Source organism: Somniosus microcephalus, chromosome 15 (genome assembly GCF_052327205.1).
Source record: "Somniosus microcephalus isolate GS21.2 chromosome 15, FLI_Smic_1.0, whole genome shotgun sequence".
Classification (NCBI taxonomy): Eukaryota; Metazoa; Chordata; class Chondrichthyes; order Squaliformes; family Somniosidae; genus Somniosus; species Somniosus microcephalus.
In genome coordinates this window covers 7,065,247-7,092,488 of record NC_141001.1, presented here as the reverse complement: position 1 = coordinate 7,092,488, position 27,242 = coordinate 7,065,247, and the positions used below count along the sequence as shown (strand labels likewise).

General features: G+C 59.8%; 1 protein-coding gene across 1 annotated transcript in view; it reads left to right on the top strand.

The window, feature by feature from the left end:
* agbl2 (AGBL carboxypeptidase 2) overlaps window positions 1-27,242 on the top strand; it is a 158,619-nt gene that overhangs the window by 125,401 nt on the left and 5,976 nt on the right. Inside the window, exons 6-11 of the mRNA XM_086008467.1 lie at window positions 20,762-20,912; window positions 21,596-22,378; window positions 22,788-22,947; window positions 23,681-23,807; window positions 25,169-25,269; window positions 26,040-26,170. Of these exons, the coding sequence (XP_085864593.1) occupies window positions 20,762-20,912; window positions 21,596-22,378; window positions 22,788-22,947; window positions 23,681-23,807; window positions 25,169-25,269; window positions 26,040-26,170 (1,453 nt within the window). The remainder of the gene's footprint in view (window positions 1-20,761; window positions 20,913-21,595; window positions 22,379-22,787; window positions 22,948-23,680; window positions 23,808-25,168; window positions 25,270-26,039; window positions 26,171-27,242) is intronic.

Sequence of the window (27,242 nt, the reverse complement as noted above, 5' to 3'; positions counted from 1 at the left end):
TCTCAGGGTGAGAGGCCTGGGTTTCTGATCTCAGGGTGAGAGGCCCGGGTTCCTGATCTCAGGGTGAGAGGCCCGGGTTCCTGATCTCAGGGGGAGAGGCCCGGGTTCCTGATCTCAGGGTGAGACCCGGGTTCCTGATCTCGGGGTGAGAGGCCCGGGTTCCTGATCTCGGGGTGAGAGGCCCGGGTTCCTGATCTCGAGGTGAAAGGCCCGGGTTCCTGATCTCGGGGTGAGAGGCCCGGGTTCCTGATCTCAGGGTGAGAGGCCCGGGTTCCTGATCTCTGGGTGAGAGGCCTGGGTTCCTGATCTCGGGGTGAGAGGCCCGGGTTCCTGATCTCAGGGTGAGAGGCCGGGGTTCCTGATCTCAGGGTGAGAGGCCTGGGTTCCTGATCTCGGGGTGAGAGGCCCGGGTTCCTGATCTCAGGCTGAGAGGCCCGGGTTCCTGATCTCAGGGTGAGAGGCCCGGGTTCCTGGTCTCCGGGTGAGAGGTCTGGGTTCCTGATCTCAGGGTGAGAGGCCCGGGTACCTGATCTCGGGGTGAGAGGCCCAGGTTCCTGATCTCGGGGTGAGAGGCCCGGGTTCCTGATCTCAGGGTGAGAGGCCCGGGTTCCTGATCTCGGGGTGAGAGGCCCGGGTTCCTGATCTCCGGGTGAAAGGCCCGGGTTCCTGATCTCAGGGTGAGAGGCCCGGGTTCCTGATCTCGGGGTGAGAGGCCCGGGTTCCTGATCTCCGGGTGAAAGGCCCGGGTTCCTGATCTCGGGGTGAGAGGCCCGGGTTCCTGATTTCAGGGTGAGAGGCCCGGGTTCCTGATCTCGGGGTGAGAGTCCCGGGTTCCTGATCTCCGGGTGAAAGGCCCGGGTTCCTGATCTCCGGGTGAAAGGCCCGGGTTCCTGATCTCAGGGTGAGAGGCCCGGGTTCCTGATCTCGGGGTGAGAGGCCCGGGTTCCTGATCTCGGGGTGAGAGGCCCGGGTTCCTGATCTCCGGGTGAAAGGCCCGGGTTCCTGATCTCAGGGTGGGAGGCCCGGGTTCCTGATCTCGGGGTGAGAGACCCGGGTTCCTGATCTCGGGGTGAGAGGCCCGGGTTCCTTATCTCAGAGTGAGAGGCCCGGGTTCCTGATCTCGGGGTGAGAGGCCCGGGTTCCTGATCTCCGGGTGAGAGGCCCGGGTTCCTGATCTCAGGGTGAGAGGCCCGGGTTTCTGATCTCAGGGTGAAAGGCCCGGGTTCCTGATCTCAGGGTGAGAGGCCCGGGTTCCTGATCTCAGGGTGAGAGGCCCGGGTTCCTGATCTCGGCGTGAGAGGCCCGGGTTCCTGATCTCTGGCTGAGAGGTCTGGGTTCCTGATCTCCGGGTGAGAGGCCCGGGTTCCTGATCTCCAGGTGAGAGGCCCGGGTTCCTGATGTCGGGGTGAGAGGCCCGGGTTCCTGATCTCGGGGTGAGAGGCCCGGGTTCCTGATCTCAGGGTGAGAGGCCCGGGTTCCTGATCTCAGGGTGAGAGGCCTGGGTTTCTGATCTCAGGGTGAGAGGCCCGGGTTCCTGATCTCAGGGTGAGAGGCCCGGGTTCCTGATCTCAGGGGGAGAGGCCCGGGTTCCTGATCTCAGGGTGAGACCCGGGTTCCTGATCTCGGGGTGAGAGGCCCGGGTTCCTGATCTCGGGGTGAGAGGCCCGGGTTCCTGATCTCGAGGTGAGAGGCCCGGGTTCCTGATCTCGGGGTGAGAGGCCCGGGTTCCTGATCTCAGGGTGAGAGGCCCGGGTTCCTGATCTCCGGGTGAGAGGCCTGGGTTCCTGATCTCGGGGTGAGAGGCCCGGGTTCCTGATCTCAGGGTGAGAGGCCGGGGTTCCTGATCTCAGGGTGAGAGGCCTGGGTTCCTGATCTCGGGGTGAGAGGCCCGGGTTCCTGATCTCAGGGTGAGAGGCCCGGGTTCCTGATCTCAGGGTGAGAGGCCCGGGTTCCTGATCTCGGGGTGAGAGGCCCGGGTTCCTGATCTCAGGGTGAGAGGCCCGGGTTCCTGATCTCAGGGTGAGAGGCACTGGTTCCAGATTTCAGGGTGAGAGGCACTGGTTCCTGATCTCAGGGTGAGAGGCCCGGGTTCCTGATCTCGGGGTGAGAGGCACTGGTTCCAGGTTTCAGGGTGAGAGGCCCGGGTTCCTGATCTCGGGGTGAGAGGCCCGGGTTCCAGATTTCAGGGTGAGAGGCCCGGGTTCCTGATCTCGGGGTGAGAGGCCCGGGTTCCTGATCTCAGGGTGAAAGGTCCGGGTTCCTGATCTCTGGGTGAGAGGCCCGGGTTTCTGATCTCAGGGTGAGAGGCCCGGGTTCCTGATCTCAGGGTGAGAGGCCCGGGTTTCTGATCTCAGGGCGAAAGGCCCGGGTTCCTGGTCTCGGGGTGAGAGGCCCGGGTTCCTGATCTCGGGGTGAGAGGCCCGGGTTCCTGATCTCAGGGTGAGAGGCCCGGGTTCCTGATCTCAGGGTGAGAGGCCGGGGTTCCTGATCTCGGGGTGAGAGGCCCGGGTTCCTGATCTCAGGGTGAGACCCGGGTTCCTGATCTCAGGGTGAGAGGCCCGGGTTCCTGATCTCAGGGTGAGAGGCCTGGGTTCCTGATCTCGGGGTGAGAGGCCCGGGTTCCTGAGCTCAGCCTGAGAGGCCCGCGTTCCTGATCTCGGGGTGAGAGGCCCAGGTTCCTGATCTCAGGGTGAGAGGCCCGAGTTCCTGATCTCAGGGTGAGAGGCCCGGGTTCCTGATCTCAGGGTGAGAGGCCCGGGTTCCTGATCTCAGGGTGAGAGGCCCGGGTTCCTGATCTCAGGGTGAGAGGCCCGGGTTCCTGATCTCAGGGTGAGAGGCCTGGGTTCCTGATCTCAGGGTGAGAGGCCCGGGTTCCTGATCTCGGGGTGAGAGGCCCGGGTTCCTGATCTCAGGGTGAGAGACCCGGGATCCTGATCTCAGGGTGAGAGGCCCGGGTTCCTGATCTCGGGGTGAGAGGCCCGGGTTCCTGATCTCAGGGTGAGAGGCCCGGGTTCCTGATCTCGGGGTGAGAGGCCGGGGTTCCTGATCTCGGGGTGAGAGGCCCGGGTTCCTGATCTCAGGGTGAGAGGCCCGGGTTCCTGATCTCAGGGTGAGAGGCCCGGGTTCCTGATCTCGGGGTGAGAGGCCCGGGTTCCAGATTTCAGGGTGAAAGGCCCGGGTTCCTGATCTCAGGGTGAGAGGCCCAGGTTCCTGATCTCAGGGTGAAAGGCCCGGGTTCCTGATCTCAGGGTGAGAGGCCTGGGTTCCTGATCTCAGGGTGAGAGGCCCGGGTTCCTGATCTCGGGGTGAGGGGCCGGGGTTCCTGATCTCAGGGTGAGAGGCCCGGTTTCCTGATCTCGGGGTGAGAGGCCCGGGTTCCTGATCTCAGAGTGAGAGGCCCGGGTTCCTGATCTCCGGGTGAGAGGTCTGGGTTCCTGATCTCAGGGTGAGAGGCCCGGGTTCCTGATCTCGGGGTGAGAGGCCCGGGTTCCTGATCTCGGGGTGAGAGACCCGGGTTCCTGATCTCAGGGTGAGAGGCCGGGGTTCCTGATCTCGGGGTGAGAGGCCCGGGTTCCTGATCTCCCAGTGAGAGGCCCGGGTCCCTGATCTCAGGGTGAGAGGCCCGGGTTCCTGATCTCAGGGTGAGAGGCCCGGGTTCCTGATCTCGGGGTGAGAGGCCCGGGTTCCTGATCTCGGGGTGAGAGGCCCGGGTTCCTGATCTCAGGGTGAGAGGCCCGGGTTCCTGATCTCAGGGTGAGAGGCCCGGGTTCCTGATCTCGGGGTGAGAGGCCCGGGTTCCTGATCTCGGGGTGAGAGGCCCGGGTTCCTGATCTCCGGGTGAGAGGCCCGGGTTCCTGATCTCAAGGTGAGAGGCCCGGGTTCCTGATCTCGGGGTGAGAGGCCCGGGTTCCTGATATCGGGGTGAGAGGCCCGGGTTCCTGATCTCAGGGGGAGAGGCCCGGGTTCCTGATCTCCGGGTGAGAGGCCCGGGTTCCTGATCTCGGGGTGAGAGGCCGGGGTTCCTGATCTCAGGGTGAGAGGCCTGGGTTCCTGATCTCGGGGTGAGAGGCCCGGGTTCCTGATCTCAGGGTGAGAGGCCCGGGTTCCTGATCTCAGGGTGAGAGGCCCGGGTTCCTGGTCTCCGGGTGAGAGGTCTGGGTTCCTGATCTCAGGGTGAGAGGCCCGGGTACCTGATCTCGGGGTGAGAGGCCCAGGTTCCTGATCTCTGGGTGAGAGGCCCGGGTTTCTGATCTCAGGGTGAGAGGCCCGGGTTCCTGATCTCAGGGTGAGAGGCCCGGGTTTCTGATCTCAGGGCGAAAGGCCCGGGTTCCTGGTCTCGGGGTGAGAGGCCCGGGTTCCTGATCTCGGGGTGAGAGGCCCGGGTTCCTGATCTCAGGGTGAGAGGCCCGGGTTCCTGATCTCAGGGTGAGAGGCCGGGGTTCCTGATCTCGGGGTGAGAGGCCCGGGTTCCTGATCTCAGGGTGAGACCCGGGTTCCTGATCTCAGGGTGAGAGGCCCGGGTTCCTGATCTCAGGGTGAGAGGCCTGGGTTCCTGATCTCGGGGTGAGAGGCCCGGGTTCCTGAGCTCAGCCTGAGAGGCCCGCGTTCCTGATCTCGGGGTGAGAGGCCCAGGTTCCTGATCTCAGGGTGAGAGGCCCGAGTTCCTGATCTCAGGGTGAGAGGCCCGGGTTCCTGATCTCAGGGTGAGAGGCCCGGGTTCCTGATCTCAGGGTGAGAGGCCCGGGTTCCTGATCTCAGGGTGAGAGGCCCGGGTTCCTGATCTCAGGGTGAGAGGCCTGGGTTCCTGATCTCAGGGTGAGAGGCCCGGGTTCCTGATCTCGGGGTGAGAGGCCCGGGTTCCTGATCTCAGGGTGAGAGACCCGGGATCCTGATCTCAGGGTGAGAGGCCCGGGTTCCTGATCTCGGGGTGAGAGGCCCGGGTTCCTGATCTCAGGGTGAGAGGCCCGGGTTCCTGATCTCGGGGTGAGAGGCCGGGGTTCCTGATCTCGGGGTGAGAGGCCCGGGTTCCTGATCTCAGGGTGAGAGGCCCGGGTTCCTGATCTCAGGGTGAGAGGCCCGGGTTCCTGATCTCGGGGTGAGAGGCCCGGGTTCCAGATTTCAGGGTGAAAGGCCCGGGTTCCTGATCTCAGGGTGAGAGGCCCAGGTTCCTGATCTCAGGGTGAAAGGCCCGGGTTCCTGATCTCAGGGTGAGAGGCCTGGGTTCCTGATCTCAGGGTGAGAGGCCCGGGTTCCTGATCTCGGGGTGAGGGGCCGGGGTTCCTGATCTCAGGGTGAGAGGCCCGGTTTCCTGATCTCGGGGTGAGAGGCCCGGGTTCCTGATCTCAGAGTGAGAGGCCCGGGTTCCTGATCTCCGGGTGAGAGGTCTGGGTTCCTGATCTCAGGGTGAGAGGCCCGGGTTCCTGATCTCGGGGTGAGAGGCCCGGGTTCCTGATCTCGGGGTGAGAGACCCGGGTTCCTGATCTCAGGGTGAGAGGCCGGGGTTCCTGATCTCGGGGTGAGAGGCCCGGGTTCCTGATCTCCCAGTGAGAGGCCCGGGTCCCTGATCTCAGGGTGAGAGGCCCGGGTTCCTGATCTCAGGGTGAGAGGCCCGGGTTCCTGATCTCGGGGTGAGAGGCCCGGGTTCCTGATCTCGGGGTGAGAGGCCCGGGTTCCTGATCTCAGGGTGAGAGGCCCGGGTTCCTGATCTCAGGGTGAGAGGCCCGGGTTCCTGATCTCGGGGTGAGAGGCCCGGGTTCCTGATCTCGGGGTGAGAGGCCCGGGTTCCTGATCTCCGGGTGAGAGGCCCGGGTTCCTGATCTCAAGGTGAGAGGCCCGGGTTCCTGATCTCGGGGTGAGAGGCCCGGGTTCCTGATATCGGGGTGAGAGGCCCGGGTTCCTGATCTCAGGGGGAGAGGCCCGGGTTCCTGATCTCCGGGTGAGAGGCCCGGGTTCCTGATCTCGGGGTGAGAGGCCGGGGTTCCTGATCTCAGGGTGAGAGGCCTGGGTTCCTGATCTCGGGGTGAGAGGCCCGGGTTCCTGATCTCAGGGTGAGAGGCCCGGGTTCCTGATCTCAGGGTGAGAGGCCCGGGTTCCTGGTCTCCGGGTGAGAGGTCTGGGTTCCTGATCTCAGGGTGAGAGGCCCGGGTACCTGATCTCGGGGTGAGAGGCCCAGGTTCCTGATCTCGGGGTGAGAGGCCCGGGTTCCTGATTTCAGGGTGAGAGGCCCGGGTTCCTGATCTCGGGGTGAGAGGCCCGGGTTCCTGATCTCCGGGTGAAAGGCCCGGGTTTCTGATCTCAGGGTGAGAGGCCCGGGTTCCTGATCTCGGGGTGAGAGGCCCGGGTTCCTGATCTCCGGGTGAAAGGCCCGGGTTCCTGATCTCGGGGTGAGAGGCCCGGGTTCCTGATTTCAGGGTGAGAGGCCCGGGTTCCTGATCTCGGGGTGAGAGGCCCGGGTTCCTGATCTCCGGGTGAAAGGCCCGGGTTCCTGATCTCCGGGTGAAAGGCCCGGGTTCCTGATCTCAGGGTGAGAGGCCCGGGTTCCTGATCTCGGGGTGAGAGGCCCGGGTTCCTGATCTCGGGGTGAGAGGCCCGGGTTCCTGATCTCCGGGTGAAAGGCCCGGGTTCCTGATCTCAGGGTGAGAGGCCCGGGTTCCTGATCTCGGGGTGAGAGACCCGGGTTCCTGATCTCGGGGTGAGAGGCCCGGGTTCCTTATCTCAGAGTGAGAGGCCCGGGTTCCTGATCTCGGGGTGAGAGGCCCGGGTTCCTGATCTCCGGGTGAGAGGCCCGGGTTCCTGATCTCAGGGTGAGAGGCCCGGGTTTCTGATCTCAGGGTGAAAGGCCCGGGTTCCTGATCTCAGGGTGAGAGGCCCGGGTTCCTGATCTCAGGGTGAGAGGCCCGGGTTCCTGATCTCGGCGTGAGAGGCCCGGGTTCCTGATCTCTGGCTGAGAGGTCTGGGTTCCTGATCTCCGGGTGAGAGGCCCGGGTTCCTCATCTCCAGGTGAGAGGCCCGGGTTCCTGATGTCGGGGTGAGAGGCCCGGGTTCCTGATCTCGGGGTGAGAGGCCCGGGTTCCTGATCTCAGGGTGAGAGGCCCGGGTTCCTGATCTCAGGGTGAGAGGCCTGGGTTTCTGATCTCAGGGTGAGAGGCCCGGGTTCCTGATCTCAGGGTGAGAGGCCCGGGTTCCTGATCTCAGGGGGAGAGGCCCGGGTTCCTGATCTCAGGGTGAGACCCGGGTTCCTGATCACGGGGTGAGAGGCCCGGGTTCCTGATCTCGGGGTGAGAGGCCCGGGTTCCTGATCTCGAGGTGAGAGGCCCGGGTTCCTGATCTCGGGGTGAGAGGCCCGGGTTCCGGATCTCAGGGTGAGAGGCCCGGGTTCCTGATCTCCGGGTGAGAGGCCTGGGTTCCTGATCTCGGGGTGAGAGGCCCGGGTTCCTGATCTCAGGGTGAGAGGCCGGGGTTCCTGATCTCAGGGTGAGAGGCCTGGGTTCCTGATCTCGGGGTGAGAGGCCCGGGTTCCTGATCTCAGGGTGAGAGGCCCGGGTTCCTGATCTCAGGGTGAGAGGCCCGGGTTCCTGATCTCGGGGTGAGAGGCCCGGGTTCCTGATCTCAGGGTGAGAGGCCCGGGTTCCTGATCTCAGGGTGAGAGGCACTGGTTCCAGATTTCAGGGTGAGAGGCACTGGTTCCTGATCTCAGGGTGAGAGGCCCGGGTTCCTGATCTCGGGGTGAGAGGCACTGGTTCCAGATTTCAGGGTGAGAGGCCCGGGTTCCTGATCTCGGGGTGAGAGGCCCGGGTTCCAGATTTCAGGGTGAGAGGCCCGGGTTCCTGATCTCGGGGTGAGAGGCCCGGGTTCCTGATCTCAGGGTGAAAGGTCCAGGTTCCTGATCTCTGGGTGAGAGGCCCGGGTTTCTGATCTCAGGGTGAGAGGCCCGGGTTCCTGATCTCAGGGTGAGAGGCCCGGGTTTCTGATCTCAGGGCGAAAGGCCCGGGTTCCTGGTCTCGGGGTGAGAGGCCCGGGTTCCTGATCTCGGGGTGAGAGGCCCGGGTTCCTGATCTCAGGGTGAGAGGCCCGGGTTTCTGATCTCAGGGCGAAAGGCCCGGGTTCCTGGTCTCGGGGTGAGAGGCCGGGGTTCCTGATCTCGGGGTGAGAGGCCCGGGTTCCTGATCTCAGGGTGAGACCCGGGTTCCTGATCTCAGGGTGAGAGGCCCGGGTTCCTGATCTCAGGGTGAGAGGCCTGGGTTCCTGATCTCGGGGTGAGAGGCCCGGGTTCCTGAGCTCAGCCTGAGAGGCCCGCGTTCCTGATCTCGGGGTGAGAGGCCCAGGTTCCTGATCTCAGGGTGAGAGGCCCGAGTTCCTGATCTCAGGGTGAGAGGCCCGGGTTCCTGATCTCAGGGTGAGAGGCCCGGGTTCCTGATCTCAGGGTGAGAGGCCCGGGTTCCTGATCTCAGGGTGAGAGGCCTGGGTTCCTGATCTCAGGGTGAGAGGCCTGGGTTCCTGATCTCGGGGTGAGAGGCCCGGGTTCCTGATCTCAGGGTGAGAGACCCGGGATCCTGATCTCAGGGTGAGAGGCCCGGGTTCCTGATCTCGGGGTGAGAGGCCCGGGTTCCTGATCTCAGGGTGCGAGGCCCGGGTTCCTGATCTCGGGGTGAGAGGCCGGGGTTCCTGATCTCGGGGTGAGAGGCCCGGGTTCCTGATCTCAGGGTGAGAGGCCCAGGTTCCTGATCTCAGGGTGAAAGGCCCGGGTTCCTGATCTCAGGGTGAGAGGCCTGGGTTCCTGATCTCAGGGTGAGAGGCCCGGGTTCCTGATCTCGGGGTGAGGGGCCGGGGTTCCTGATCTCAGGGTGAGAGGCCCGGTTTCCTGATCTCGGGGTGAGAGGCCCGGGTTCCTGATCTCAGAGTGAGAGGCCCGGGTTCCTGATCTCCGGGTGAGAGGTCTGGGTTCCTGATCTCGGGGTGAGAGGCCCGGGTTCCTGATCTCGGGGTGAGAGACCCGGGTTCCTGATCTCAGGGTGAGAGGCCGGGGTTCCTGATCTCGGGGTGAGAGGCCCGGGTTCCTGATCTCCGGGTGAGAGACCCGGGTCCCTGATCTCAGGGTGAGAGGCCCGGGTTCCTGATCTCAGGGTGAGAGGCCCGGGTTCCTGATCTCGGGGTGAGAGGCCCGGGTTCCTGATCTCGGGGTGAGAGGCCCGGGTTCCTGATCTCAGGGTGAGAGGCCCGGGTTCCTGATCTCAGGGTGAGAGGCCCGGGTTCCTGATCTCGGGGTGAGAGGCCCGGGTTCCTGATCTCGGGGTGAGAGGCCCGGGTTCCTGATCTCCGGGTGAGAGGCCCGGGTTCCTGATCTCAAGGTGAGAGGCCCGGGTTCCTGATCTCGGGGTGAGAGGCCCGGGTTCCTGATATCGGGGTGAGAGGCCCGGGTTCCTGATCTCAGGGGGAGAGGCCCGGGTTCCTGATCTCCGGGTGAGAGGCCCGGGTTCCTGATCTCGGGGTGAGAGGCCCGGGTTCCTGATCTCAGGGTGAGAGGCCCGGGTTCCTGATCCCGAGGTGAGAGGCCCGGGTTCCTGATCTCAGGGTGAGAGGCCCGGGTTCCTGATCTCAGGGTGAGAGGCCCGGGTTCCTGATCTCAGGGTGAGAGGCCCGGGTTCCTGATCTCAGGGTGAGAGGCCCGGGTTCCTGATCTCAGGGTGAGAGGCCCGGGTTCCTGATCTCCGGGTGAGTGGCCCGGGTTCCTGATCTCCGGATGAGAGACCCGGATTCCTGATCTCGGGGTGAGAGGCCCGGCTTCCTGATCTCCGGGTGAGAGGCCCGGGTTCCTGATCTCAGGGTGAGAGGCCCGGGTTCCTGATCTCAGGGTGAGAGGTCAGGGTTCCTGATCTCAGGGTGAGAGGCCCGGGTTCCTGATCTCAGGGTGAGACGCTCGGGTTCCTGATCTCAGGGTGAGAGACCCGGGTTCCTGATCTCAGGTGGAGAGGCCTGGGTTTCTGATCTCAGGGTGAGAGGCCCGGGTTCCTGATCTCAGGGGGAGAGGCCCGGGTTCCTGATCTCAGGGTGAGAGGCCCGGGTTCCTGATCTCAGGGTGACTGGCCCGGGTTCCTGATCTCGGGGTGAGAGGCCCGGGTTCCTGATGTCGAGGTGAGAGGCCCGGGTTCCTGATCTCGGGGTGAGAGGCCCGGGTTCCTGATCTCAGGGGGAGAGGCCCGGGTTCCTGATCTCAGGGTGAGAGGCCCGGGTTCCTGATCTCAGGGTGAGAGGCCCGGGTTCCTGATCTCGGGGTGAGAGGCCCGGGTTCCTGATCTCGGGGTCAGAGGCCCGGGTTCCTGATCTCAGGGTGAGAGGCCCGGGTTCCTGATCTCAGGGGGCGAGTCCCGGGTTTCTGATCTCGGGGTGTGTGGCCCGGGTTCCTGATCTCAGGGTGAGAGGCCCGAGTTCCTGATCTCGGGGTGAGAGGCTCGGGATCCTGATCTCCAGGTGAGAGGCCCGGGTTCCTGATCTCATGGGGAGAGGCCCGGGTTCCTGATCTCAGGGTGAGAGGCCCGGATTCCTGATCTCAGGGTGAGAGACCCGGGATCCTGATCTCAGGGTGAGAGGCCCGGGTTCCTGATCTCGGGGTGAGAGGCCCGGGTTCCTGATCTCAGGGTGAGAGGCCCGGGTTCCTGATCTCGGGGTGAGAGGCCGGGGTTCCTGATCTCGGGGTGAGAGGCCCGGGTTCCAGATTTCAGGGTGAAAGGCCCGGGTTCCTGATCTCCGGGTGAGTGGCCCGGGTTCCTGATCTCCGGATGAGAGACCCGGATTCCTGATCTCGGGGTGAGAGGCCCGGCTTCCTGATCTCCGGGTGAGAGGCCCGGGTTCCTGATCTCAGGGTGAGAGGCCCGGGTTCCTGATCTCAGGGTGAGAGGTCAGGGTTCCTGATCTCAGGGTGAGAGGCCCGGGTTCCTGATCTCAGGGTGAGACGCTCGGGTTCCTGATCTCAGGGTGAGAGACCCGGGTTCCTGATCTCAGGTGGAGAGGCCTGGGTTTCTGATCTCAGGGTGAGAGGCCCGGGTTCCTGATCTCAGGGTGAGAGGCCCGGGTTCCTGATCTCAGGGGGAGAGGCCCGGGTTCCTGATCTCAGGGTGAGAGGCCCGGGTTCCTGATCTCAGGGTGACTGGCCCGGGTTCCTGATCTCGGGGTGAGAGGCCCGGGTTCCTGATGTCGAGGTGAGAGGCCCGGGTTCCTGATCTCGGGGTGAGAGGCCCGGGTTCCTGATCTCAGGGGGAGAGGCCCGGGTTCCTGATCTCAGGGTGAGAGGCCCGGGTTCCTGATCTCAGGGTGAGAGGCCCGGGTTCCTGATCTCGGGGTGAGAGGCCCGGGTTCCTGATCTCGGGGTCAGAGGCCCGGGTTCCTGATCTCAGGGTGAGAGGCCCGGGTTCCTGATCTCAGGGGGCGAGTCCCGGGTTTCTGATCTCGAGGTGTGTGGCCCGGGTTCCTGATCTCAGGGTGAGAGGCCCGAGTTCCTGATCTCGGGGTGAGAGGCTCGGGATCCTGATCTCCAGGTGAGAGGCCCGGGTTCCTGATCTCATGGGGAGAGGCCCGGGTTCCTGATCTCAGGGTGAGAGGCCCGGATTCCTGATCTCAGGGTGAGAGACCCGGGATCCTGATCTCAGGGTGAGAGGCCCGGGTTCCTGATCTCGGGGTGAGAGGCCCGGGTTCCTGATCTCAGGGTGAGAGGCCCGGGTTCCTGATCTCGGGGTGAGAGGCCGGGGTTCCTGATCTCGGGGTGAGAGGCCCGGGTTCCTGATCTCAGGGTGAGAGGCCCGGGTTCCTGATCTCAGGGTGAGAGGCCCGGGTTCCTGATCTCGGGGTGAGAGGCCCGGGTTCCAGATTTCAGGGTGAAAGGCCCGGGTTCCTGATCTCAGGGTGAGAGGCCCAGGTTCCTGATCTCAGGGTGAAAGGCCCGGGTTCCTGATCTCAGGGTGAGAGGCCTGGGTTCCTGATCTCAGGGTGAGAGGCCCGGGTTCCTGATCTCGGGGTGAGGGGCCGGGGTTCCTGATCTCAGGGTGAGAGGCCCGGTTTCCTGATCTTGGGGTGAGAGGCCCGGGTTCCTGATCTCAGGGTGAGAGGCCCGGGTTCCTGATCTCCGGGTGAGAGGTCTGGGTTCCTGATCTCAGGGTGAGAGGCCCGGGTTCCTGATCTCAGGGTGAGAGGCCCGGGTTCCTGATCTCGGGGTGAGAGACCCGGGATCCTGATCTCAGGGTGAGAGGCCGGGGTTCCTGATCTCGGGGTGAGAGGCCCGGGTTCCTGATCTCCGGGTGAGAGGCCCGGGTCCCTGATCTCAGGGTGAGAGGCCCGGGTTCCTGATCTCAGGGTGAGAGGCCCGGGTTCCTGATCTCGGGGTGAGAGGCCCGGGTTCCTGATCTCGGGGTGAGAGGCCCGGGTTCCTGATCTCAGGGTGAGAGGCCCAGGTTCCTGATCTCAGGGTGAGAGGCCCGGGTTCCTGATCTCGGCGTGAGAGGCCCGGGTTCCTGATCTCGGGGTGAGAGGCCCGGGTTCCTGATCTCCGGGTGAGAGGCCCGGGTTCCTGATCTCAAGGTGAGAGGCCCGGGTTCCTGATCTCGGGGTGAGAGGCCCGGGTTCCTGATATCGGGGTGAGAGGCCCGGGTTCCTGATCTCAGGGGGAGAGGCCCGGGTTCCTGATCTCCGGGTGAGAGGCCCGGGTTCCTGATCTCGGGGTGAGAGGCCCGGGTTCCTGATCTCAGGGTGAGAGGCCCGGGTTCCTGATCCCGAGGTGAGAGGCCCGGGTTCCTGATCTCAGGGTGAGAGGCCCGGGTTCCTGATCTCAGGGTGAGAGGCCCGGGTTCCTGATCTCAGGGTGAGAGGCCCGGGTTCCTGATCTCAGGGTGAGAGGCCCGGGTTCCTGATCTCAGGGTGAGAGGCCCGGGTTCCTGATCTCCGGGTGAGTGGCCCGGGTTCCTGATCTCCGGATGAGAGACCCGGATTCCTGATCTCGGGGTGAGAGGCCCGGGTTCCTGATCTCAGGGTGAGAGGCCCGGGTTCCTGATCTCAGGGTGAGAGGTCAGGGTTCCTGATCTCAGGGTGAGAGGCCCGGGTTCCTGATCTCAGGGTGAGAGGCCCGGGTTCCTGATCTCAGGGTGAGAGACCCGGGTTCCTGATCTCAGGTGGAGAGGCCTGGGTTTCTGATCTCAGGGTGAGAGGCCCGGGTTCCTCATCTCAGGGTGAGAGGCCCGGGTTCCTGATCTCAGGGGGAGAGGCCCGGGTTCCTGATCTCAGGGTGAGAGGCCCGGGTTCCTGATCTCAGGGTGACTGGCCCGGGTTCCTGATCTCGGGGTGAGAGGCCCGGGTTCCTGATGTCGAGGTGAGAGGCCCGGGTTCCTGATCTCGGGGTGAGAGGCCCGGGTTCCTGATCTCAGGGGGAGAGGCCCAGGTTCCTGATCTCAGGGTGAGAGGCCCGGATTCCTGATCTCGGGGTGAGAGGCCCGGGTTCCTGATCTCGGGGTGAGAGGCCCGGGTTCCTGATCTCGGGGTGAGAGGCCCGGGTTCCTGATCTCAGGGTGAGAGGCCCGGGTTCCTGATCTCAGGGTGAGAGGCCTGGGTTCCTGATCTCGCGGTGAGAGGCCCAGGTTCCTGATCTCAGGGTGAGAGGCCCGGGTTCCTGATCTCAGGGTGAGAGGCCCGGGTTCCTGATCTCAGGGTGAGAGGCCCGGGTTCCTGATCTCGGGGTGAGAGGCCCGGGTTCCTGATCTCGGGGTCAGAGGCCCGGGTTCCTGATCTCAGGGTGAGAGGCCCGGGTTCCTGATCTCAGGGGGCGAGTCCCGGGTTTCTGATCTCGGGGTGAGTGGCCCGGGTTCCTGATCTCAGGGTGAGAGGCCCGAGTTCCTGATCTCGGGGTGAGAGGCTCGGGATCCTGATCTCCAGGTGAGAGGCCCGGGTTCCTGATCTCATGGGGAGAGGCCCGGGTTCCTGATCTCAGGGTGAGAGGCCCGGATTCCTGATCTCAGGGTGAGAGGCCCGGGTTCCTGATCTCGGGGTGAGAGGCCCGGGTTCCTGATCTCAGGGGGAGAGGCCCGGGTTCCTGATCTCAGGGTGAGAGGCCCGGGTTCCTGATCTCAGGGTGAGAGGCCCGGGTTCCTGATCTCGGGGTGAGAGGCCCGGGTTCCTGATCTCAGGGTGAGAGGCCCGGGTTCCTGATCTCAGGGTGAGAGGCCTGGGTTCCTGATCTCGCGGTGAGAGGCCCAGGTTCCTGATCTCAGGGTGAGAGGCCCGGGTTCCTGATCTCAGGGTGAGAGGCCCGGGTTCCTGATCTCAGGGTGAGAGGCCCGGGTTCCTGATCTCGGGGTGAGAGGCCCGGGTTCCTGATCTCGGGGTCAGAGGCCCGGGTTCCTGATCTCAGGGTGAGAGGCCCGGGTTCCTGATCTCAGGGGGCGAGTCCCGGGTTTCTGATCTCGGGGTGAGTGGCCCGGGTTCCTGATCTCAGGGTGAGAGGCCCGAGTTCCTGATCTCGGGGTGAGAGGCTCGGGATCCTGATCTCCAGGTGAGAGGCCCGGGTTCCTGATCTCATGGGGAGAGGCCCGGGTTCCTGATCTCAGGGTGAGAGGCCCGGATTCCTGATCTCAGGGTGAGAGGCCCGGGTTCCTGATCTCGGGGTGAGAGGCCCGGGTTCCTGATCTCAGGGGGAGAGGCCCGGGTTCCTGATCTCAGGGTGAGAGGCCCGGGTTCCTGATCTCAGGGTGAGAGGCCCGGGTTCCTGATCTCGGCGTGAGAGGCCCGGGTTCCTGATCTCGGGGTGAGAGGCCCGGGCTCCTGATCTCGGGGTGAGAGGCCCGGGTTCCTGATCTCAGGGTGAGAGGCCCGGGTTCCTGATCTCAGGGTGAGCGGCCCGGGTTCCTGCTCTCACGGTGAAAGGCCCGGGTTCCTGATCTCGGGGTGAGAGGCCCGGGTTCCTGATCTCGGGGTGAGAAGCCCGGTTTCCTGATCTCAGGGTGAAAGACCCGGGTTCCTGATCTCGGGGTGAAAGGCCCGGGTTCCTGATCTCGGGGTGAGAGGCCCGGGTTCCTGATCTCGGGGTGAGAGGCCCGGGTTCCTGATCTCAGTGGGAGAGGCCTGGGTTCCTGATCTCAGGGTGAGAGGCCCGGGTTCCTGATCTCGGGGTGAGAGGCCCGGGTTCCTGATGTCAGGGGGAGAGGCCTGGGTTCCTGATCTCGGGGTGAGATACCCGGGTTCCTGATCTTGGCTTAGAGGCTCGGGTTCCTGATCTTGGGTGAGAGGCTCGGGTTCCTGATCTCAGGGGGAGAGGCCCGGCTTCCTGATCTCGGGGTGAGATACCCGGGTTCCTGATCTCAGCCTGAGAGGCTCGGGTTCCTGATCTTGGGTGAGAGGCTCGGGTTCCTGATCTCGGGGTGAGATACCCGGGTTCCTGATCTCAGCCTGAGAGGCTCGGGTTCCAGATCTTGGGTGAGAGGCTCGGGTTCCTGATCTTGGGTGAGACCCCTCTGATCCCTGATCTCAGGGTAAGTCCCCCTGTTCCGTGATCTTGGGGCGAGAGGCTCAGGTTCTCTGATCTCGGGGTGAGTTCCCTCTTTTTCTCCTATCTCTTCTTCATGCCCTCACCCAGTCACCTTTTTCATGAAACCCACCTCGTGCTCCCTCGACCCTATTCCCACTAAACCTCTAAACATCCACTTCCCCTGTGGCCTCCATGCTAGCTGACATTGTTAATGGTTCCTCTTGACAGGGACTGTCCCCGTTCTATTCAAAACCACTGTAATCATGCCCCTCCTCAAAAACAACCTGCTGTTCCTGCAAACCATCATCCCATTTCCAACCTCCTTTTCCTCTCCAAAACCCTTAAACCTGTTGCTGCCTACTAACTCTTTCCTTCAACTCCTTGTTTCAATCTCTCCAATGAAATTTCCGCCCCTGCCACAGTACCGAAACGGCGCCTATCAAAGTCACAAATGACATCCTCTGTGTCTGTGACTGTTGTAAACTATCCCTCCTCATCTTTCTCGACCTGTCTGCAGCCTTTGACACGGTTGACCACACCATCCTGCTCCAACGCCTCTCTTCTGTTGTCCAGCTGGGTGGGACTGCATTCGCCTGGTTCCAGTCGTAGCCAGAGAATATCCTGCAATGGCTTCTCTTCTCATCCATGCATCATTACCTCTGGAGTACCCCAAGGATCTAGTCTTGGGCCCTTCGTTTTCTGAAGACATGTGGTCAGCTTCCACATGTATGCTGTTGGCACCCAGCTGTACCTCTCAACTCTGTGTTGTCAGACTGTTTGCCTGACATCCAGACCTGGATGAGCCGCAAGTTCCTCCAGTTAAACATTGTTTTTGGCCCCCGCCACAAATTCCGTTCCCTTGCCATGATTCCATCCCTCTCCCTGGCTGCTGTCTGAGGCTGACTTAGGTTGTTCACAGCTTCGGCATCCTATTGACCCTGAGCTGAGCTTCCAACTCCATATCTTCTCCATCACCAAGACTGCCTACTCAGACCTCCGTAACCTCGTCCATCTCCGCCTCCGCCTCAACTCATTTGCTGCTGAAACCCTCATCCATGCCTTTGTTACCTCCAGACTTGACTATTCCAATTCTCTCCGAGCCAGCTTCCCATCTTCCACCCTCCTTAAGTACCGTCACCACTCGGACTGCAGCGGTTCAAGAAGACGGCTCACCACCACCTTCTCGAGGGCAATTAGGGATGGGCAATAAATGCCGGCCTTGCCAGTGACGCCCAGATCCCATAAGCAAATATTTTTTTTAAATGCTGCCAATTTAAAATTCGCATTCTCATGTTCAAATCCGTTCATAGCCTTGCCCCTCCCTATCTCTGTGATAGGTCCAGCCCTATAACCTACCCCTCCCCCTCCCTTCAAAACTATCTGTTCCTCTAAGTCTTACTGCAATTATATGGGGCCGTGGTGAGACCGCACCTGGAGTATTGTGCACAGTTTTGGTCTCCTTACCTAAGGAAGGATATACTTGCCTTAAAGGGAGTGCAACAAAGTTTCACTAGACTGTTTCCTGGGATGGGGGGATTGTCCTATGAGGAGAGATTGAGTAGACTAGGCCTATATTCTCTAGCGTTTAGAAGAATGAGAGGTGATATCATTGAAACATATAAAATTCTTAAGGGGCTTGACAGGGTAGATGCTGGGAGGATGTTTCCCCTGGCTGGGGAGTCTAGAACCAGGGGTCACAGTCTCAGAATAAGGGGTCGGCATTTAGGACCGAGATGAGGAGAAATTTCTTCACTGAGAGGGTTGTGAATCTTCCAAATTCTCTACCCCAAAGGGCTGTGGATGCTCGGTCGTTGAGTATATTTAAGACCGAGAGCGATAGATTTTTGCATATTAAGGGTTCAAGGGATATGGGGATAGTGTGGGGAGGTGGACTTGAGGTAGATCAGCCATAATCTTATTGAATGGTGGAGCAGACTCGAAGGGCCGTATGGCCGACCCCTGCTCCTATTTCTTATCATCTTATTCCCTGTTGTTGTTAGGGTTGAGTGCCCCCATTCCCTGTTGTTGTTGGGGTTGAGTGCTCCCATTCCCTGTTGTTGTTGGGGTTGAGAGCCCCCATTCCCTGTTGTTGTTGGGGTTGAGTGCCCCCATTCCCTGTTGTTGTTGGGGTTGAGTGCCCCCATTCCCTGTTGTTGGGGTTCAGTGCCCCCATTCCCTATTGTTGTTCGTGTTGAGTGCCCCCATTCCCTGTTGTTGGGGTGGAGTGCCCCCATTCCCTGTTGTTGGGGTTGAGTGCCCCCATTCCCTGTTGTTGGGGTGGAGTGCCTCTATTCCCCATTGTTGTTGGGGTTGAGTGCCCCCATTCCCTGTTGTTGTTGGGGTTGAGTGCCCCATTCCCTGTTGTTGTTGGGGTGGAGTGCCCCCATTCCCTGTTGTTGTTGGGGTTGAGTGCCTCCATTCCCTGTTGTTGTTGGGGTGGAGTGCCCCCATTCCCTGTTGTTGTTGGGGTTGAGTGCCTCCATTCCCTGTTGTTGTTGGGGTTGAGTGCCCCATTCCCTGGTGTTGTTGGGGTTGAGTGCCCCCATTCCCTGTTGTTGGGGTTGAGTGCCCCCATTCCCTGTTGTTGGGGTGGAGTGCCTCTATTCCCCATTGTTGTTGGGGTTGAGTGCCTCCATTCCCTGTTGTTGTTGGGGTTGAGTGCCCCCATTCCCTGTTGTTGTTGGGGTGGAGTGCCCCCATTCCCTGTTGTTGTTGGGGTTCAGTGCCCCCATTCCCTGTTGTTGGGGTTGAGTGCCCCCATTCCCTGTTGTTGGGGTGGAGTGCCTCCATTCCCTGTTGTTGTTGGGGTTGAGTGCCTCCATTCCCTGTTGTTGTTGGGGTTGAGTGCCCCCATTCCCTGTTGTTGGAGTTGAGTGCCTCCATTCCCTGTTGTTGGAGTTGAGTGCCTCCATTCCCTGTTGTTGTTGGGGATGAGTGCCCCCATTCCCTGTTGTTGGGGTTCAGTGCCCCCATTCCCTGTTGTTGGGGTGGAGTGCCTCTATTCCTGGTTGTTGTTGGGGTTGAGAGCCCCCATTCCCTGTTGTTGTTGGGGTTGAGTGCCCCCATTCCCTGTTGTTGAGGTTGAGTGCCCCCATTCCCTGTTGTTGGGGTGGAGTGCCCCCATTCCCTGTTGTTGTTGGGGTTCAGTGCCCCCATTCCCTGTTGTTGGGGTGGAGTGCCTCTATTCCTGGTTGTTGTTGGGGTTGAGAGCCCCCATTCCCTGTTGTTGTTGGGGTTGAGTGCCCCCATTCCCTGTTGTTGAGGTTGAGTGCCCCCATTCCCTGTTGTTGGGGTGGAGTGCCCCCATTCCCTGTTGTTGTTGGGGTTCAGTGCCCCCATTCCCTGTTGTTGTTGGGGCTCAGTGCCCCCATTCCCTGTTGTTGGGGTTCAGTGCCCCCATTCCCTGGTGTTGTTGGGGTTCAGTGCCCCCATTCCCTGGTGTTGTTGGGGTTGAGTGCCCCCATTCCCTGTTGTTGGGGTTGAGTGCCCCATTCCCTGTTGTTGGGGTTGAGTGCCCCCATTCCCTGGTGTTGTTGGGGTTGAGTGCCCCCATTCCCTGGTGTTGTTGGGGTTGAGTGCCCCATTCCCTGTTGTTGAGGTTGAGTGCCGCCATTCCCTGTTGTTGTTGGGGTTGAGTGCCCCCATTCCCTGTTGTTGAGGTTGAGTGCCGCCATTCCCTGTTGTTGTTGGGGTTGAGTGCCCCCATTCCCTGTTGTTGGGGTTCAGTGCCCCCATTCCTTGTTGTTGGGGTTGAGTGCCCCATTCCCTGTTGTTGTTGGGGTGGAGTGCCCCATTCCCTGTTGTTGTTGGGGTTGAGTGCCCCCATTCCCTGTTGTTGGGGTTGAGTGCCTCCATTCCCTGTTGTTGCTGGGGTTGAGTGCCGCCATTCCTTGTTGTTGGGGTTGAGTGCCCCATTCCCTGTTGTTGTTGGGGTGGAGTGGCCCCATTCCCTGTTGTTGGGGTTCAGTGCCCCCATTCCCTGTTGTTGGGGTTGAGTGTCCCCATTCCCTATTGTTGTTGGAGTTCAGTGCCCCATTCCCTGTTGTTGTTGGGGTTGAGTGCCCCCATTCCCTGTTGTTGGGGTTCAGTGCCCCCATTCCCTGGTGTTGTTGGGGTTCAGTGCCCCCATTCCCTGGTGTTGTTGGGGTTCAGTGCCCCCATTCCCTGTTGTTGGGGCTCAGTGCCCCCATTCCCTGTTGTTGTTGGGGCTCAGTGCCCCCATTCCCTGTTGTTGGGGCTCAGTGCCCCCATTCCCTGTTGTTGTTGGGGTTGAGTGCCCCCATTCCCTGTTGTTGTTGGGGCTCAGTGCCCCCATTCCCTGTTGTTGTTGGGGTTCAGTGCCCCCATTCCCTGTTGTTGGGGTTGAGTGCCCCCATTCCCTGTTGTTGGGGCTCAGTGCCCCCATTCCCTGTTGTTGTTGGGGCTCAGTGCCCCCATTCCCTGTTGTTGTTGGGGCTCAGTGCCCCCATTCCCTGTTGTTAGGGTTGAGTGCCCCCATTCCCTGTTGTTGTTCATGTTGAGTGCCCCCATTCCCTGTTGTTGTTGGGGTTGAGTGCCCCCATTCCCTGTTGTTGGGGTTGAGTGCCCCCATTCCCTGTTGTTGTTGGGGTTGAGTGCCCCCATTCCCTGTTGTTGGGGTTGAGTGCCCCCATTCCCTGTTGTTGGGGTTCAGTGCCCCATTCCCTGTTGTTGGTGGGGTTGAGTGCCCCATTCCCTGTTGTTGTTGGGGTTCAGTGCCCCCATTCCCTGTTGTTGGGGTTGAGTGCCCCCATTCCCTGTTGTTGTTGGGGTTGAGTGCCCCCATTCCCTGTTGTTGGGGATGAGTGCCCCCATTCCCTGTTGTTGTTGGGGTTGAGTGCCCCCATTCCCTGTTGTTGGTGGGGTTGAGTGCCCCATTCCCTGTTGTTGTTGGGGTTCAGTGCCCCCATTCCCTGTTGTTGGGGTTGAGTGCCCCCATTCCCTGTTGTTGTTGGGGTTGAGTGCCCCCATTCCCTGTTGTTGGGGATGAGTGCCCCCATTCCCTGTTGTTGTTGGGGTTGTGTGCCCCCATTCCCTGTTGTTGGGGTTGAGTGCCCCCATTCCCTGTTGTTGGGGTTGAGTGCCCCCATTCCCTGTTGTTGGGGTTCAGTGCCCCCATTCCGTTGTTGGGGTTGAGTGCTCCCATTCCCTGTTGTTGCCATCACTGCTGAATCCCTTTACTTCTTATGATGCTGGCACTAACTTGTGGTCTCATTGACTGATTGATGCCTTTTGATCTTGCAGCCAGGAAAGGTTCTTTCTTCACCTTTTCTCGTGTTGGAGGTCGCCGAGGCCCAATACATCTCAGCAATATTGGTGCAAGCAGCAAAGATTGTAACACATTGATCTTCGAGTCAAGATTTGAGAGCGGAAACCTGCAAAAAGCCATCAGAGTGTAAGTACGTGTGATTGCTCCATGTGTGCACCAGGTTCTTTGGAGGTAGCCTGGCACCCTGCTCCATACCACACCTCTGATCTCCCCCCTCGACTTCGCCTGCATTGGTCCTGAGAGACCCTTTGCCCCCCCCCGCACCACCCTGCCCACCAGCTGGACTGTGGTCGCTTATACTGCTCGGTTTTAGTTTGTGCTATGCCCATGTGTTTTTCCCCTGCCTTCCTCCCCACCCCATTCTCCACACCTGCTCTCTCACATAATCTCAGAGCCACCAGATGCTGAGGGTTTAGACCAGGCACAAAGATTCTCAGACACTCTTATCAATCACAAACCATGACAGCTTCATTTTCATTCCATCATGCCTGTCTGGATGCCAAGGGCAATGTTTTCCTCCCCATGGCGCTCGAAGCCCACCAGTCTCCATGGTAATGATGGTGTTTGCTGCTCAGTTCCAGTGGAGGTGTTGGCTGTTGGTTGGACCCCCTGCAGCCTAGAGCATGAATCAGTTGGGGAGGGGAGTCTCCACCCATGTGCCATGTGGCGATAGGACAGTATCATTGGTGAGCTGAGATAAGCTGCTTAGCCCATACACAAGTCGTACATAACTGAGGGGAATGGGGGGAATGGTTGCCTGGGGAGCAGTGTGAGGGGCACTTTGATCACGGCCTGTTTCCCTGTTCCAGGGGCATCTATGAGTATGAGCTGACTCTGCGCACCGACCTCTACACAGACAAGCACACACAGTGGTATTACTTCCGGGTCCAGAACACCCGGCTGGGAGTCAACTATCGCTTCACCATAGTCAACCTGATGAAGTCCAACAGCCTGTACAATCAGGGCTTGAAACCACTGCTGTATTCTGAGCGGGAGGCACAGCTGAGGCAGGTGGGCTGGTACCGGGTGGGCAAAGACATCCGCTACTACAAGAACAACCTCGGGCAGGAGGGCAGGAGCTTGTACTCGCTCACCTGGATGTGCCAGTTCCCTCACAGGAATGACACCTGCTACTTCGCCCACTCTTACCCGTACACGTACTCCGACCTGCAGCGTTACTTAGCAACCGTCGCCAGCGACCCCGTCCGATCACAGTACTGCAAGCTGCGGGCGCTGTGCCACAGCCTGGCCGGCAACATGGTTCACGTGCTGACCATCACGTCCCCGTCCAAGAACCAAGAAGCCAGCCCCGCCAAGAAGGCGGTGGTGGTGACGGCCAGAGTCCACCCGGGAGAGACCAACGGATCGTGGGTGATGATGGGGTTCCTGGACCACATCCTGGGCAGCTCCGATGACGCCCAGCTCCTGCGCAACATGTTCATCTTTAAGGTGGTGCCCATGCTGAATCCGGACGGCGTGATTGTGGGCAACTACCGCTGCTCGCTGACGGGCCAAGACCTAAACCGAAACTACCGGACGGTGCTGCGAGATTCCTTTCCCTGCGTCTGGCACACCAGGAACATGGTGCAGAGGTGAGTGTCACAGCTCCATCAGCAGCTCTGAGTGCATGTGATGCACGTGGATCTGCTGGAAGGTAAACGTGTGCATGGAAATTACACAGCATTTGATGTTAAAGAGACTGAGCGATGAGAGAGGAGGTTGGGCAGTCTCAATACAGCCAAGCACTGCTCCATGCTGGGCCATGGGTTGACAGTGTCACTGGGGGAGACTGCACATTGACTGTTGTGGGAAATGAAAGTATCACAGCTGATGGGGAGCTAGTGGGGATGGTACAGGGAAGAGAAGGAGCTAGTATGAATGGGGAACTGGTGAGGATGGTACAGGGAGTCGGTGGGCTGTGAGTGGAGTGCTGTTGCAGATGGTACAACGAGGAGGGGGAGCTGTGAATGGGGAGCTGACTGTCGCTCGTTGCCCCTGCAGGTTGATGGAGGAGCGAGAGGTGGTCATTTACTGTGATTTCCATGGGCACAGCAGGAAGAGCAACGTTTTCATGTACGGCTGCAGAAACAATGAGGTCCCATCCGTACGGCTCTGGGAGAGAGTCTTCCCACTGATGATGAGTAAGAACGCAGCTGACAAGGTACTGTAGGAGGGGGTGCGGGGGTGAAGGGGGGTGCGGGGTTAGGGGAGGGTGCGGGGTGAGAGGTGTGCCGGATGAGGGGGAGGGTGCGGGGTGAGGGGGTGCAGGATGAGTGGGGGTGTGGGTGAAGGGGATTGAGGGGTGAGGGTGAGGGTGCGGTGTGTGGGGTGAGGAGGGGGATTGGGGGCAGGGTGTGGGATGAGGAGTGAGGGGGTTCTGCGGAGTGAGGGGGTTCTGTGTGGTGAGTGGGGGTGAGGGGGAGGGGGCTATGGGGTGAGTGGGCAGCGGGGTGGGTCTCTGGATATTACTCTGTGTGAGCGCTAATGGTGTGGTGGTCCCAGCCACAATGAGTTTCAGGAGGAGAGCCTCCTTTTGTGTGATGGGGGAATGGAGGCAGCTGTGCCTGCGAGTTCCCGCACTCAACCCTGTCCCTCTGGTACTGAGCAGAGGCCACTTTGAAAACTATCCCTCCTTCTCCCATCGTATTGCTCGCCTCCTGAAAGAGCTGACTGCTGACTGGGCTCTGGTTCCATCACTAAGCCGATAGCTCGACCCCAGTGCCCATTCCTTGTGCTGGCTGATGATGCAGTGCAATGGTTTTACTTTGTGTGGGGTGGGCTGTTGGCTTGTTATGGGACCTGGCAGATCGCAACAAGATGTAAATAATAGAACTCTAGCAGGAGGAGGAGAGTAAGTGAATGACCAGATCACTAACGGCTCCTGTTAATGTCAGTTCTCTTACCAGAGCTGCAAATTCAAGGTTCAAAAGAGTAAGGAGGGTACGGGCCGAATTGTGATGTGGAAGATGGGAATCAATCACAGTTATACCATGGAAACCACCTTTGCGGGATCCACCCTGGGTAAGTGAGAGACCCCTACTATCATCTTATTCAGCAGAGTAAGGCTGGTGCCATTTGCTGTGCGTACTGTATACAGAGTCAGAACAACAACAAGTTGTATTTATATAGCATCTTTAACATAGTAAAACGTCCCAAGGTGCTTCACAGGAGCGTTATCAAACACAATCTGACACCGAGCCACATAAGGAGATATTAGGGCAGATGACCAAAAGCTTGGTCAAAGAGGTGGCTTTTAAAGAGAGGTTCAGGGAGGGAATTCCAGACCTTCGGGCCTAGGCAGCTGAAGGTACGGCCACCGATGGTGGAGCGATTAAAATCGGGGATGCTCAAGAGGCCAGTATTGGAGGAGCGCAGATAGCTCAGAGGGTTGTGGGGCTGGAGGAGATTACAGAGATAGGGAGGGGCTCAAGTTTATGGAGGGTAGCAGATGGGAGGCCGGCCAGGAGTGCGTTGGATTAGACAAGTCTAGAGGTAACAAAGGCATGGAGGAGGGCTTCAGCAGCAGATGAGCTGAGGCAGGGCCGGAGTCGGGTGATGTTAGGGAGGTCGAGGCAGGCGGTCTTAGTGATGGTGTGGATATGTGGTCGGAAGCTCCTCTCGAGGTCAAACAGGACACCAAGGTTGTGAACAGTCTGGTTCAGCCTCAGACAGTTGCCAGGGAGGGGAATGGAGTCGGTGGCTAGGGAACAGAGTTTGTGGTGGGGATCGAAGACAGTGGCTTTGGTCTTCTCAATATTTAGTTGGAGGAAATTTATGCCCATCCAGTACTGGATGTCAGACACGTAGTCAGACAATTTAGAGACCGTGGAGGGGTCAGCAGTGTGTAGAGTGTGGAGCCCCACATGAAAAGAAGCTCGTAAGTTACGGCCTGACACTGTTACAGGAGAGGCAGGTCCTGCCTGACCAACCTGAGAGATGGGGCTGGGGGAGAGGCTGTTAAAGCGACTGTCTGCCCGGGTTCACAACAACTGCCCTCCAAGGACTGCACTGGTGAGGTGCCTTTAAAGCCACAGATTGTCGCTTAGCTGTGGTACTGACAGCATCACCACTGCCTCTGAAAGATGCACCAACCCGACACAGGTGAAAATCGCACAGCGTGAGAACTGGCTGTACAGACACCACATGAAGTGAGCTCGTAGCAGATTCAGCCCAGTTCCTGGTGCTCCCCTCAGTCTGAGGAACCACAGAGGAGCTGCTTTTGGGAATGGAAACAGGTCCCACTGGTCTAGTTTGTGGGAGGGGAAGGGTGAGGTCCTCTTTGTTTAGGTTAGTGCTGAGGTGCATTAATGGGCATGTGTGGAGGGAGCTGACTGTAACTAACCTGCGCTGTGCCATTTTACTGAATTGTATCCGTTTAACAGGCAACCGCAGGGCCACCCACTTCAGCACGGAGGACCTGAAGTCACTGGGATATCACTTCTGTGACACGCTGCTCGATTTCTGCGACCCCGACCGCTCGAAGGTTGGCATCTTAGACTCGCCATTCCACACCCCTCTGAATGTTTGCTCACTGTTTAAATACAACAGCACTTGAAATAAATCAAACTGCTGTAGCGGTACTACCGAGTTAATATACATAATTCCCTTTAACTTACCTGTACGGGGCGTTCCTCTTTTGGGAGCGCGGGCGAACGCGATAGTGCGGGTGAACGCAATGACATCACACACATCACGTGACCGCCCTAAGCGCGGGCAAACGCGATGAAGTCACGACGCAAGTCACGTGACGCCCCAAGCGCGGGAAACGCGAACAACGCGATGACATCATGACGCAAACGTGATGACGTCACGACGCAAACCTCCGGACTGCTTAGTCAGTCCTCGTGGCGTCCCCATTGGGGTAAGACCTGTTCCAAGGCTCTCCTGCATTGATCTTTGTTGGTTTCTGTACTTCGTCAAATCCTTCATTAAAAACCTATTGGATTGTTTCTCCTGAGTCGACCTCAGTGATTTGGTTAGGAATACACCTATTCCTACACTGCTTTTATTTTGGACAAAGTGCGGCCTGTTCATGATTACTGAACCAACGCGCTTAGAAATCTGGCTACCACCATGAGCATTTAACATGTGACACGCAGCCCACACTGATTAATGTGGCTTCCACCCAGCACACCTTGATATATACATGTGACATCAAGTATATGTAGTCATGTGCAAGTGCGTGTGACATGCTTATTCATACACAGGTGCAGTTTTGATTCCCATTGACTTTGTTTCTCTCCTACCCTTCAGTTTGAGCAGTGTCTGGGGGAAGTGCATGCCGCTCTGCACAGGGAGCTCCGTCTACGGCTGGAGAGGCGGGGCCGCGTGTATAATTCAGACGTGACACTGAGCGACCTGTCTCTATCAGACTATGAGTCCAGGTACGAGCACAAATCAAAAAGGAAGCAGTGCTGAGTGTGACAGAAGAAAATAACACAGTTATGCCTGTGATGTGTGAAATTGGCTTTCTATCCTGGTGCCTATCGGGCTACTCACAGAAACTGGCCCAGCTCATCACAGAAACTCCGGCTACATTGGCGAGATGTCTGAGGGAGGGACCACGTTCGAGGCAGACTGGCGATTATTTGTATGTGGGTCCAATAATACAGACCCCCCTAACCCCTCTCCACTCCTCTCCCCTCCCCACTCCCCCTCCCCCCCATCCCCTCCCCCTCCCACCCCACCCACTTCCCCCACCCCACTCCCCCTCGCCCCCACACCCCTCCCCCTCCCCATCCCACCCCCTCCCCACTCACCCTCCCCTCCCCTCCCCCTGCCTTCCCCTCCACTTCAATAGGAACATAGAAACTAGGAGGCAGGAGCCTGCTCCGCCATTCAACGAGATACATAATACATAGATACATAGAAGATAGGAGCAGGAGTAGGCCATTCGGCCCTTCGTGCCTGCTCCGCCATTTAATGAGATCATGGCTGATCCTTTAATTCAGTATCCCGTCCCCGCCTTCTCTCCGTAACCCTTAACCCCTTTTGCCCGTAGAAATATATCTAATTCCCTCTTAAATATATTTAATGAGCTGGCGTACACTGCCCTCTGTGGCAATGAGTTCCACAGGTTCACCACTCTCTGAGTGAAGAAATTCCCCCTCATCTCTGTCCCAAAATGGTTTAGCCCTTATCCTTAAATTATGTCCTCTAGTTCTGTTCTCACCCGCCAAGGGAAACATTCCTTCTGCATCCAGTCTGTCTAGACCTGTCAGAATTTTATACACTTCTATGAGGTCCCCTCTCAATCTTCTAAACTCCAGTGTGTACATCCCTAAACTACATAGTCTCTCCTCATAGGTCATTCCCGCCATTCCTGGTATCAGCCTGGTGAATCGCCGCTGCACCCCCTCCATGGCAAGAACATCCTTCCTCAGATGAGGCGACCAAAACTGTACACAGTACTCGAGGTGTGGTCTCACCAGTGCCCTGTACAGCTGCAGCAAGGTA